The sequence below is a fragment of the Cnephaeus nilssonii genome (genome assembly GCF_951640355.1).
Source record: "Cnephaeus nilssonii genome assembly, chromosome: 2".
Taxonomy (NCBI): Eukaryota; Metazoa; Chordata; class Mammalia; order Chiroptera; family Vespertilionidae; genus Cnephaeus; species Cnephaeus nilssonii.
This window is the reverse complement of record NC_137073.1, coordinates 61,327,053-61,341,159: the sequence shown is the minus strand read 5'-3', so window position 1 is coordinate 61,341,159 and position 14,107 is coordinate 61,327,053. Positions and strand designations below refer to the sequence as shown.

Sequence of the window (14,107 nt, the reverse complement as noted above, 5' to 3'; positions counted from 1 at the left end):
CTGCAAAATACTAATTCCTCAAGGTACTACTTGGGGGTAAAAAAAAGTTTTGTCATCAAATAACTTTGGGACACATGGAATACTATACACCACCTCTGAAGGTTTATGATATGTATCAGCAATAAATTTACATTTACAATAAATTCACCTATGTAATTTTAACCATTGTTTGCAAACATGTGTGACTAATAAACCCCTTCTTATATAGGTGTTATTAATATCTCATGGAACAAATGTGAGAAGCAACTGTGATTATTTAATCATTCAGAAATAAAGGACTGATGATATAAATAAATATTTGTTGGGGGTTTCCTGTGTGCCAGGTACTGGTCTCAGAATTTCATATAAATTATCATATTGAAACCTAAAATAAGCCTATGAAATACAGGTATTATTATTATTCCCTTTACAGATGAGGAAACTAAGATTCAAAATAGTTAACATGCCCAGGCATGGTTATTGGAATAAGCACTTGGATGCAGGCAATCTACTTATAAAATACATGTACAGCCTCTGTGACCTTTAATGATGTCATTAATGAATGTCCAACTAATAAAAAATGAGTTATTTTAAAAGATTGTATTATTTGTGTTATAGACATTGCTGGGATTCCTCTGCCTCAGAACCTAAGTGGATACTCTTTGTTGCCATTATCATCAGAAATGTTTGAGAATAAATATAAATTAAAAAACCTACATCCACCCTGGATTCTGAGTGAATTCCATGGATGCAATGTGAATGCGTCCACCTACATGCTTCGAACTAACCAGTGGAAGTATATAGCCTACTCTGACGGTGCTTCAGTATCTCCTCAACTCTTCGGTAAATTTGTTCATGTATTTCCTAAGCGTAGTATGATGTGTGCTGAGCTGACCTACATAGTGTTGCCTAAGAGATCCAGTAATCATTGTTACATGAATATCTGCTGCTTCTCATGGTGGGACAGTCTACAAAGGATTGCCCATGTGAGGAGCAGATCCTTTGCAAATCACCATCTGTATTCCAGAGCTAGTGCCCTAAAGCTTCTGATCTGAGACTCAAGATCAAAACCAGTTTTTCTCTGATTAAGGTGTCTTCTAATACTCATGGTTATTTTTCCCAATCAGTAGTTAACACCCTCTCATTATACCTTGCTTTCAGCTGTTCTGGAGGATTATTACCTATCTATATATATATATAAAATCCTAAGCGACCAGTCAACTGGTCAAAAGCTCGATTGGTCGCTATGATACGCACTGACCACCAGGGGGGCAGATGCACAATGCAGGAGCTGCCCCCTGGTGGTCAGTGCGCTCCCACAGCGGGAACGCCACTCAGCTGACCAACGGGCGCCAGATGCTGGGCTCACGAGCTCATGAGTGCAGCTGCGGCTGCATGAGCTTCTCCCCGCCCCCCCCCCCCCCCCCCCCACAGCAGCGCTACCAGCAGTCTGACATGCCCCAAGGGGTCCTGGATTTCAAGAGGGCACAGGCCAGGCTGAGGGACCCCACCCGTATCTTACAGAGCTTTACAACACTACTAGATGATAGCATTATCCTGCAAAACACCTCCTAGCTTCACTATTCTGTGAATTAATTTTAAAGCAGCATTATTAGAATTGAGGTTTTATTTATCCCTTGCCTCCTTTTTGCACATAGTAAATGTACTAATGCCATTATTAACATTCATTTCTCCCTACATTTCCTTCCTTGTTACAAAGGTCAAAATTATTAACTCAAAATAATTCTTTAGTTTGGATTATTGATATGGGACAATAAAAGCATTGTCCCATATCAATAATTTTTTTTTTCTTGGCCTGTCAAAGTAAGCAAAGCATCAAAGTCAGAAAGAATTAGCGCTAAGCCAGCTCACCAGTGATAAGGATTTGACTGTTTCTGCCATCTAAGTGTGGATTAGAAAAAATGGGATAGTGGGATGATGGTAGGGAGATAATTTGAAAAAACATTCAGAGAGGTATTTAACTTTTGGTATATTGTTTACCACTTATACTGGCCATCATCGTACTATACTAAGAGGAACTGAAAATAAAAATAAATTCTAAAACATCATCTGTCACAGAGTAATGACATTCTAAAAAATGTTCTTGTTTCAGGTAATTCTTTTGACAGGTATTTAATTTTTTTCTTTCAGATATTTCCTCAGATCCAGATGAACTAACAAATATTGCTACAAAGTTTCCAAAAATTACTTATTCTTTGGATCAGAAGCTTCGTTCCATTATAAACTACCCTAAAGTTTCTGCTTCTGTCCACCAATACAATAAAGAGCAGTTTATCAAGTGGAAACAAAGTGTAGGGCAAAACTATTCAAATGTTATAGCAAATCTTAGGTGGCATCAAGACTGGCTGAAAGAACCAAGGAAGTATGAAAGTGCAATTGATCAGTGGCTTAAAACCCATACTCCTCCAAAAAAAATCTCAACAAAAATAAGAAAATAATGTTCTGGAGCTATATAGAAATATGTTAAAAGATAATGATTAATTATGTGTTTTACGTGTTAGTTTTACATGTAAACTTTTATTACAGGTATTTTTACTTTTAAAGAATGTATAATATTTTAAATAAAAAAATCATTATAGAATTATATATTTTCAAAAATGATTACTATTAACATCTCATTCTCAGCAACTTCTTACAACTTAATGGAAGTATTTAAAGGATAAAATCAGCCTAACCAGTTTGGCTCAGTGGATAGAGCGTCAGCCTGCGGACTGAAGGGTCCCAGGTTTGATTCTAGTCAAAGGCATGTACCTTGGTTTCAGGCACATCCCCAGTAGGAGGTGTGCAGGAGGCAGCTGATTGATGTTTCTCTCTCTCATCGATGTTTCTAACTCTCTATCACTCCTTCTCCCTTTCTCTCTGTAAAAAAAAAATCAATAAATTATATATTTTTTAAAATCTCTTTAAAGGATAAAATCAAATAGAATATAAAGTTAGATTCATCTGAATAATATAAAATGTAGAATAACTTTAACTATTATTGATTATTACTTGTGGACCATAAAATAGTAATTTGTGGGTATTTGGTGGTATCTGATGAATTATTTGTATTTGATGGGACATGGACTATTTATGTTTATGTGGTTCGAGTATTTGAAATAATTGATGGGATATAGACCCTGGATATGACTGACTTTATTACTGCTTTTTAAAATAGGTGTTATATTATAAAAGGTACAAGCTTTGAAAGGTACAAAGGAGTTAACAGTGAACATGAAGTTTCCTTTCTTTCCCAGTCCCCCAGCCACCCAGTCCCCTTTCCTGGAGGCCACCACCTTCCTATGCATTCTTTTAGAGACAGACCATGCATCTACAAACTTCATACTCTTACACACACACACACACACACACACACACACACACATACACAAATGGTAGCATATTATAAAAAAATATTCTGCATCTTGCTCTTTTTCTTTCCCCACTTAACAATAGGTACCTAGAAGTGAAATTGCTGGTATAAGACCTATGTCTAGCAAAATTACACAAAATACTACCAAATTGCCCCTAAGAAATGATATCACCTTAAATTCTCACCCAGCAATGAAATACCTTCACATCCTTTGCTAACCTGATAAGTTAAAAATATATTATTACTTTTATTTTTATGAGTAAGGTATAATATATTTTCATATGCTTACTAGCCATTGGAATTTCCTTTACTGTGACCTATCCTATTTTTCTATTCTTTGCCCATTTTTCTTTTGATGGTTGGTCTTTTTTATTACAGGTATGCTTCAAATATTAGATCTTTGTAAGAAAAGCTGAAAGGCTTTTTTTTTCCTTTTTGTAATTTATCTTTTGACTTTGTTGTGGTGTTTTTGACATGTAGAAATTGGTATTTTCATGCAATCAAATTTATGAGTATTTGCTTTTGTAGCTTTGGGATTTTGTCACATATATTTAGAATGGTCTTCCCCACTTATCTTCTTTTAGAGTTTTATTTTTCATCCTTCTTGACCCATCTGGAATGGTTATCAATTAGAGATCTAACTTCAGTTTGTTTTGTAAGATGACTATCCAATTGACCTTGCACTGAGTAAACTAACATTAATCCCATTGGTTAGGAAATGCCACTTTATTATATAATATCTTTTATTGAATAAATTATCTGTTCCTCTATTGATTTGAAATGCCATTTGAGTTCTTTCGGAACATTTTTCATTTTTCAATGGACCATTCTAATTTGTTTATTGGTGTGATATCTGGTCAGACAGGTCCCTTTTGCAACAATTTTGTTTTTCAAAATTGTCCTAGCTAATCTTTTTTTTTTTTAAATAATGTTTTTATTGATTTCAGAGAGGGAGAGAGAGACAGAAACATCAATGATGAAAGAGAATCATCCATTGGCTGCCTCCTGCACACCCCTACTCGGGCATGTGAATGGGAATCAAACCTTAGTCTCCTAGTTCCGTGGTCGGCAAACTGCGGCTCACTTGAGTGTGGCTCTTCCACAAAATACCATGGCCTAGGCGAGTCTATTTTGAAGAGTGGTGTTAGAAGAATTTTAAGTTTAAAAATTTTGGCTCTCAAAAGAAATTTCAATCGTTGTACTGTTGATATTTGGCTCTGTTGACTAATGAGTTTGCCGACCACTGTCCTAGTTCATGGGTCAGTGCTGAACCACTGAGCCACACAAACCGAACTGTCCTGGCTACTCTTTCTAACTTATATTTCTCATACAAATTTAGAATAAATTTGTTTAGTTTGAAAAATGAAAAATCTTGTTAGTCTTTTCATGAAATCATATTAAATTCATAGCCAACTTTAGGGAGAATTGAATTCTTTATGATATTCAGTTATTCTAAAGAATAGAGTATGCTTTTCCCTTTCTTCACATCTTCTATGATAACATTCAGTAGTATTCTAAGTTTTCCTAAAATAGATCAGTATCTTCATAGAGATATTTGGAAAGTAGGGACCTTTAAAAAAATACCACCTAGGTCCCGCTCCACCAATTGAATTAGAATTCTAGGGGTGGCTCCTGGGCAGTTCTGTTCTTATGTTGTTTTGTTTATTAAGCTCTCCAGCTGATGATCCTAACATATAACCAGAGGTGAGCTTACTCCTAGTTGTTTTATCATTTGTTGTTGGTGGTGCTATTTTTAAGTGGATCTTTCTTCCAATATATCTTCTAACTGGTTATTGCTTATTTATGCAAACTCTATTTCTATATGTTTATTTTGTACCAAACCATCCTATTGTTTGCAGTAGTTTTTCAGTTGGTATCTTATGTCTTCCATTTACAAAAAATAATCTGTAGACAGTAATTTAATGGTTCTTCAGTGAGTTTGTATGAGGTTACCTTTGTAGTTATGTATGAATTGCTGAGAAATAAATTTCACTTCAGGCATATTCTGATGTAAAACCCATAAGAAAAACATCTCAGTCTTAGATTATTAAGGTTAAAAGTAAAATATGCAAGTCTACCTTCCATCTCCTGATTAAAACTAAAGAACATAAAATAGCTAAGGCGTGGACATATGTGCTAATTTTAGGAAAAAATAAAACAATAATCATAGAAATATGGTTCTGAAAAAACAGGCATGTGAAGATAAATGTAATCTACTTGTTCTACCCAAACCTTTTAATATGCACCCCTTGTTAGAATTTACTAAGCATTCGTAATATTTTAAGTATGTTAGGTACAGGATCATAATTAGGTATATTTAATTTTAAGGACAATATCTAATTCAAAATGGCATCTAACAACCAGAAAAACAGAAAAACTTGCAAGACCAAGACAAATTACCTAATGCCAGAAACGGAGTGAAACCAACACAAACTATAAACTGGATTGAGGACAATATTTGGGCTTCATTTTTAGCTACCATATTTTCCGGCGTATAAGACAACTGGGCGTATAAGATTTTCCTGGGTTAAAAAGTCGTCTTACACGCCGGAAAATACGGTACACACACACACACACACACACACACACACACACACACACACATATACCGTATTTTCCGGCGTGTAAGACGACTTTAACCCAGGAAAATCTTATACGCCCAGTCGTCTTATACGCCGGAAAATACGGTACCGCTACTGCTACCATCCTGTTACAATCTACCATACTCTGATGTTTAGAATTTTGCAATAGCCTCCTAAGAGGTCTCCCTGAGTCTGCCCATTGCTGATTCTATTAAAACATATCCAATCACATCACTGGATACTCAAAACGCTCCACTGGTTTCCCATCTTACTCTGTAAAAGCCAAAGCCAAGGCCTATAAGGCCCACTGATCTGCCAAATGTTATCTCCTGCACACTGCCACTTGGTTCACTCTGCTCCAGCCACAATGACCGCCCTGTTGTTTTCTGGCACACCAGGCATGCACCACCTCAAGACCTTGGTGCTTGTCAATGCTTTTGGCCTGGAATGCAGTTCTGCTCTCAGATTTCCACGTGGCTCACTTTGTTACCACCTTCAGGTCACTGCTCAAATTCTACCTTCTCATAGGGCTTCCCTGCTTTATTTTTCTCCATAGAAAACATCACACCCACCCAGTTTAGTGTGTGTTTTGCACATTTAATTTGTTTATAGTGTCTCCCACACCTCCTTCCCCACTAGGATGAAAGCTCCATACAGGAATGGCCTTTTGTCCTGCCTGCTTCCTAAAGTAGCCCAAGTTCCTGACACATGATAGAAGCTTAGTACTTGTTGAAGTAATATGAGTTAGAATTAGAGTTAGAGTTTTTCAAATATCACATTGGAGGAGAAAACTAACACATTAGGTCATGGCAGGGCAGGGGGTGAAAGGGAGTAGCCTTCACAATAAAGCAGAACCTTCTAGAAACAGTAAATTCTAGCAAAATTCTGCACAGGGCAGTTGACAAAGAAACTCTCTCCCTCTTTGTTTTATCTTTTTCTATGAAAAAGGCCAGATACTATTTTAAGCTTTGTGAGCCATATGGTTTCTGACAACTACTCAGTTCTGCCCTAGAAGCATGAAAGCAGCAACAGACAATAGTAAATAAATGAGCTTGTCTGTGTACCCAGGAAACTGTTTACAAAAACATAGGATTCAATCTGTGGGCCATAATTTGTTAACCGTTAATCTATAACAATGGTGCACAACTTGGCTGCAAATTAGAATCACCTGAGTATGTTTAAAGCCTGTCAATGCCTGGCTCTCACTTCCAAGCATGGAGAGTTTTATTTCTTTTATTTAAAAATGAAGAAATAACAAACACTATTTTTTCATATAAGAGAATGACAAAAATTAACAATGATGGGACTCCGTGGGAAAAACACACATACATTGCTTGTGCACCATGTATTCAAATGCTCTAAAAATACATGTGCTCTGCCCTACCAATTCCCATTCTAGGCTTTTATCTTAAGGGAATAACTGAATGCCAGTAACTGTATGGAAGAATGTATCTGAAGGGAATTATTTCTAAAGTGAAAACTGAAAAACATTTGTCCAAAAATAGGGGGCTATTTAAATCATTGTAATTAATTTCACATTAAACATAATTATGTCACATTTTTTACTGACTGACATAGACAGCTGTCTAAATATAATTTTAAATGAAAAAAGCAGGATACAAAACATATATTTTTGTAAATATATAGATCTAGTCATTATAGTCTGAAGGATATATAACTTGAGTATTAATGTTACCTCTGCATGGTATGTTAAGTGTTTTTGTTGCTAATCTGTATTGTCTAATTTTTCTGCAATTAATATGTACTATTTTTATAATAAAATACTTAATTTTGAAACATATGTCATACATCACCAATATTTAGACAAACCAGCATTATGTGCCCTGAAATGATTACACTGAGGACAAATTATCTCCTATCTAGTATTTCTGCCCCAAAAGTCTAATCCAGATTTAATTATGTGGAAACAAATACAACTTTAGAGACAGTCTACAAAACATGTGCCATGGACCCTTCAGACCCATCGGTGTCATGAAAGGAAAAAGGCAAAGAAACTTCTAGATGAAAGGCCAATAGAGAAGTTCTAAAACGAAATACAACTCATGATCCTTGACTGTGCCCAGCACAATGGGTGAAAATAAATGCATCTCCATTAATTCATCAACTGAAAACATATTTCCTGAAACCTACCATGTGTCAGGCCCAGTGTTAAGCACTAGTGATATGATGATGAAAATTATAAAGTCTCTAGCCAAAGGACAATAGCTCAGGAAATTGGATTACTACAGCAAATGGCAAGATTGTCATTGGCACCCACCAAGCCCTCCTACCCCATGCACCTTGAAGTGCCAAATGTTGTCTCAGCCTGGGTATGTGAACCCCAACAGACTCCCAGGTCAGGAAGTGCAGGAATTCTACTTTCAGGGTAAACTAATAAGGAGGGTGCACAAAAGACAAATTGATGCTTCCAACAAGAAAACTAAAATTTGTGAAGTTGGAGGGCTAAAATAAGAGGCAGCATTTAACCTACACCATTTCCTGTAACTTGGATTGCTTTTTTAAAACTTGGCTGCCTTGTTATTTTCTTAGTCACCTTTTCTCTAAGCTTATTGGAAGCGTAGTCCCTCCTAGCTACCTCCCACCTGCTGGAAGACAGAATCAAGAGAACGAGAAGCCATGATGACACATCATCGCTGCATGAAAATATTAGGGGGAAAGTAGCAAGTGTACTACCATTTGCATAAAACCTCTTGATGCCCTCTTCAGACTAATGAAATGAATTTTATATCACCCAGAGAGCAGCTGTGATCCTCTGCTTCTAGTAATGAGTATTTGAAGCCAGGTATCTGCAAACCACTGCAACTCCTAATTGCCAAACATCACTGACTTTAGTCCAAGTAAATCCTCATTGTTGGCCAAAGATACATCTTTATTAAAGATTCATCTAATGGGATCCTCTTTGCTCAAAATGCTGTTAGGTTTCTTGTGTTTGTTTTTCTCCTGCTAGTACAGATCCACATCATCTCAAACCTTTTTTATGTTTTTCATCAAAACTGGTTTCTTGTTTCTTTCTTCCTCCCCTCCCCCCTTACTGGCAATCATGGAATCATTTTGAGGGGTACAGTCTCAGTCAGCAGCTTCATCTTTTGTGTGTTGGTCTTGGGTTAACATGAGCCTTTACAACGGCCCGGCAAAACGACCTTCTGTCCAGATGGGCTCTACGGGTAAATTGGGAACCCTGGAGCTTCCAGAGCCCGGTGGTATGAGGCTCCTGCGAGGGCAGCCTGGGGGCTTGGCAGAGATGGGAAGGGGAGAAGGACTGGGCGGGCAGACACGGAGAAGGTAGAGAATAGGAATCATGTGTGTTCCTCGAGTGTACAACCCACATTCGAGTGACAAGTGACGAAGGCAACCTATGAAAAACATCTAAGCACAAATATACCGGAATCCAGCTGCCTCTCTGTGCACGTGGGTTTTCAACTAACTTTGGGAACTGACAGATCCGGCATCGCGCCGCGCGCGCAGCCTCGCCTCCACCTCGGTTCCCTACGCCCTGCCTAAGGTCTTCGGTACCTGCTCTTCCTCCGAGGTAAGAATGGAGTATCATCCCTTCAGCCTCCCGACTCTGTCGCCGGCGCCCAACCACTCCGCACCCATCTCTCTGGGCTGGGGTCTCAACCTGACTTCCGGACGGCAAGTCCCAGCTCCGGGGCCGCCGCCGACCGGCCCGCCTAGCCGCCTGGTCTACCTGGGGGCCGTCCTGGTGGTGGCCGTGGCCGGCAACGCCAAGGTCCTGTGCCGCCTGTGCGGCAGCGGCGGGCCCTGGGCGGGTCCCAAGCGTCGCAAGATGGACTTCCTGCTGGTGCAACTGGCCCTGGCCGACCTGTACGCGTGCGGGGGCACCGCGCTGCCGCAGCTGGCCTGGGACCTGCTGGGCGAGTCGCATCGGGCCGCGAGCGACCACGAGTGCCGCTTCGTGCGGCTCCTGCAGGTATCCGGCCGGGGTGCCTCGGCCCACCTGGTGGTGCTCATTGCCCTCCAGCGCCAGCGCGCCGTGCGCCGTCCCCAGGGCCCGCCGCTGCCCGCGCGCGCCCTCGCCGCCCTGGGCTGGCTGCTGGCGCTGCTGCTGGCGCTGCCCTCGGTCTTCGTGGTGCGCGGGACAGCCCCCTCGGCGCCGCCCGCCGCCCGCGCCTGGCACGGAGAGCATCGCTGCCGCGGCATCTTCGCGCCCCTGCCGCGCTGGCACCTGCAGGTCTACGCGCTCTATGAGGCCACCGCGGGATTCGCGGCGCCGGTCGCGGTCCTGGGCGTCGCCTGCAGCCGCCTGATCTGCGCCTGGTGGCGGCGCCCGCCCCCGGCCCCATCTGCTGCGGCGCCCACGTCAAGCCCCGGCCAAGCCCCGGCCCACAGCGCGCTACCGCGCGCCAAAGTACAGAGCTTGAAGATGAGCCTGGTCCTAGCGCTGCTGTTCGCGGGCTTCCAGCTGCCTTACTTTGCTGCCCGGCTGGCAGCTGCGTGGTCGTCGGGACCCGTGGGAGAGTGGGATGCTGAGGACTTGGCGGTGGCCCTGCGCCTCGTGGGGGTGGCGAACAGCGCCCTCAATCCCTTCGTCTACCTCTTCTTCCAGGCCGGCGACTGCCAGCTTGGGCGGCGGCTGGGGAAGCGCCTGGGCGCGGACTGCTGCGTGCGGGGGGCAGTCTCGGAGGACGACGAGGGACCCCAAGGCCTCCAGGCGCTCCACCGCCACCGCTGGCCCCATCCCCATTATCACCACGCTCGGCGGGAGCAGCTAGAGAAGGGCTGCTTGCGCCCCCCGCCGCCACCCCCCTGGCCGCTGCCCTGCTCCTGCGAAAACGCATTCTAGGTGGTCCGTGGCCAGAGACCCGTCATCTGTCGCCGCGGCACAGCCTCTAATCACAGCGGACCGGAGGGTCTCCGAGAGAGTGACACTGAAGCTGTCCACTTTCTCCATTCTCCTGATATATATTTTTTGTAATGTTTACATTTTCCTACATTCTTCCCGTTCCTTTCAGTCCCTGTTCACATTTTCCCACTTGGAAACGAGGGAGCAAGCCTTTGTGAAATTGTCAAGGTTATAATTCTTTTTTAAAGTTCTCTTTTACGCTCCCATAGGTTTCTGGATAACATCGTCTGTTTTAGCTAAATTGCCAAGCTTTTATTTGCTGGGTTATCATCTGTTTTTACTTATTTTGAGTTGTGTTTCAATCAAGTATACCTTGGGGACCAATTTGCCTTTCTTTCCAGGAGGAAAATCCCCAGGTTGCTCTCCCCAGGAGCCCGGAAATTGTACCAGTGGTACTGTGAGAAATGTAATTGTGCTGTTTTTGTTTTGTTGGGGTGGGGGTGATGTGTAGTGTTTTTGTTTCATGGTAGTGTGTTTTCTCAGAAGAAAATCAGTGCGGGTCTTTATTTACAACCTAGCTTCCACTTCATTAGAAGCTGGACTTGCAGGAGGGAGACATAAAAGCTTCCCTTAGTCCCTTTCAAAAATGCCGAGTTTCAGTAAGCAATTATCCCTGAGCTCAGACCAGCCTCTACAGTGGAGAAAAGAAGCACCAAGTGGTGGGTACGGGCGGCTCCCTGTCCCAAGGAGATCTGCAGCTAGGAAGGAAGCTGTAACCACAGAATGCTGCGTGTACATATAAAACTCCTTTTTTAAAAATGAAAGTAGTGTCTATTGGTGTGGATTGCTGAGAACAAGGTCAAGGAGTAGATATAATTGGTACCCTCCTCGTTAACTGACCTTGGTTCTACAGCGTTTATGAACAATACATCCACTTGTTTGCCAGTGTCCTTCAGCTGAGAATCTGCAAGCTTTCCATTATAGCGTTTCCTGTACATGCACAAATGCAAAACTAAGATGCAGAAAGGGGCAAAGATTGGTAAAATTCACTTGCAGAGTCAATGCTCTCTCAGGTCGTTTTTTTTCACTGATACAGGGCAGGGCAAAAATAGGTTTACAGTTGTTCCTAAGGAAAATAATACGATTAGTAAATAATAATACAAGACACTGTTTCACATACTCACAACTGTAAGCCTACTTTTGCCCCACCATGTATATTCCAAATTCTTAAACAATATACAACACAGAGTAGGCACTCAACACATATTTACTGAGTAATTCATTATATGAGTTAGGCATATGGATAGAAGACTTACAAAAAGAAATATTTGTTAGGCTTGAAACTCCATACTGTTTTCCATGGTGGCTGTAGCAGTTTACATTCCTACCAGCAATGAATGAGGGTTCCTTTTTCTTCACAACCTCTGCACTTGTTATTCTTGGCTTGTTGAGAATAGCCATTCTAACAGGTGCGAGGTAGTTTTGATTTGCATTTCCCTAATAGCTAGTGAAGTTGAGCATCTTTTCGTATGTCTGTTGGCCATTTGTATGTCTTCTTGGGAGAAGTGTCTGTTCAGGTCCTCTGCCCAGTTCAGCAGTCAGGCAGAGAGTACCTCTCCCTCCACCTTTTGTCTATTCAGTCTCTCAAACTGGGGAGGGCAATCTGATTTACTCAGTCTCTATTCAAATGCAAATCTCTTCCATCAACACCCTCCACGCACACCCTGTAGCCCAAATTAACACATCAAATTTACCGTCACAGGAAACTATTAGGTCTCCTTATAACTTCATCCCTAATGGGAAGTCTCAAATGCCTATAATTTTTTACTTTTCTCTCTGAAAGTACTCTAAGTGATACATAATTTCATCTAAGTAAGGACCAAAGGATACAGGTGATTGAAAATTTAGCCTATGCCATCTTCCATGAAGTTATAGTAAGAGAAAAGATTTGGGTACTGAACATTCAAGAGCTACTATGCAACCTGCAACCTTCATTCATCTAGCCAATGAAGTCATGCCATTGTTAAGCTTTAAACTCCTTAGAGTGGCTTCCTTGCAAATGATACAGTAAACATTTCCTCAGCTAGCTGGATGGAGATTTTTAAGTGTATTTTGAACTTTTTAAAGATTTCATTCTTCATTGAAATCTTTATTATTATTGTATACTTTTTAAATATACTCACTAAGAGCCTACCCTAGACCAATGTGTCCTACAGTATACTTTGTGAAGCAGCAGAGGCTTCCATATTAATACATTATAAAAGAAAAAATAGTTTTATAGTTAAGTATTTGGAACAGTAGGTTAAATAGGGTTTCTCCCCTTTTTTAACTTTTTATTACAAAACTAGAGGCCCGGTGCATGAAATTTGTGCACTGGGGGGTGGGTGTCCCTCAGCCCAGCCTGCATCTTCTCCAATCTGGGAGCCCTCGGGGATGTCCGATTCCCTGTTGGATTGGGCCTAAACTGGCAGTCGGACATCCCTCTCACAATCTGGGACTGCTGGCTCCCAACCGCTCGCCTGCCTGCCTGCCTGATCACCGCCTAACCACTCCCCTGCCAAATTGATCGATTCCTAACTGCTCCCCTGCCAGCCCGATTGCCCACAACTGCCCTCCCCTGCTGGCCCAGTAACCCCCAACTGCCCTCCCCTGCCATCTGGTTGCCCCCAACTGCCCTCCCCTGCAGGCCTGGTCACCCCTAACTTCCCTCCCTTGCCTGTCTGGTTGCCCCCAACTGCCCTCCCCTGCTGGCCATCTTGTGGCAGCCATCTTTGACCACATGGGGGCAGCCATATTGTGTGAGGGTGTGAGGTTCAATTTGCATATTACCTCTTTATTATATAGGATACACAGAAAAGTTGAAGAAAAAATACAAAACAACACACATTCACCACTGAGTTTCAACAGTTAACATTTTAAAATGTTAACATTGTTAAATATATTTAGTTGTTTTGTTTTTTTAAATATATTTTATTGATTTTTATAGACAGGAAGGGAGAGGGATAGAGTGTTAGAAACATCGATGAGAGAGAAACATCGATTCAGCTGCCTCTTGCACACTCCCTACTGGGGATGTGCCCACAACCAAGGTATATGCCCTTGACCGGAATTGAACCTGGGACCCTTCAGTCCGCAGGCTGATGCTCTATCCACTGAGCCAAACCAGTTAGAGCTAGTTGTGTGTTGTTGTTTTTTTAATAACTTGAAAATTAGTTGCAGACATCATATGCTTACACTTCACCTCTGAAAACTTGAGCATGTATCTCCTAAGACATGCTTGCATAACCTCAGAAGTATTATCACTCTTAAGAAAATTAGCATTAATTCCCTAATATCATAATACCCAGT

General features: G+C 41.6%; 3 protein-coding genes across 4 annotated transcripts in view; 2 read left to right on the top strand and 1 right to left on the bottom strand.

Moving 5' to 3' along the window:
- Positions 1–2,598, top strand: part of ARSK (arylsulfatase family member K) — a 34,936-nt gene extending 32,338 nt beyond the window's left edge. For both annotated transcript variants that reach the window (XM_079781151.1, XM_079781152.1), the window contains 2 exons: positions 598–822; positions 2,131–2,598. In XM_079781151.1, the coding sequence (XP_079637277.1) occupies positions 598–822; positions 2,131–2,438 (533 nt within the window). In that variant the 3' untranslated portion in view covers positions 2,439–2,598. The remainder of the gene's footprint in view (positions 1–597; positions 823–2,130) is intronic.
- The window catches only part of SKIC3 (SKI3 subunit of superkiller complex), a 124,239-nt gene that overhangs the window by 102,546 nt on the left and 7,586 nt on the right, over positions 1–14,107 (bottom strand). The window lies entirely within an intron of this gene.
- GPR150 (G protein-coupled receptor 150) lies at positions 6,011–12,564 on the top strand. Its single transcript, XM_079783488.1, has one exon. It carries the CDS (start codon positions 9,491–9,493, stop codon positions 10,757–10,759), a length of 1,269 nt encoding a protein of 422 aa, XP_079639614.1. The 5' UTR covers positions 6,011–9,490; the 3' UTR covers positions 10,760–12,564.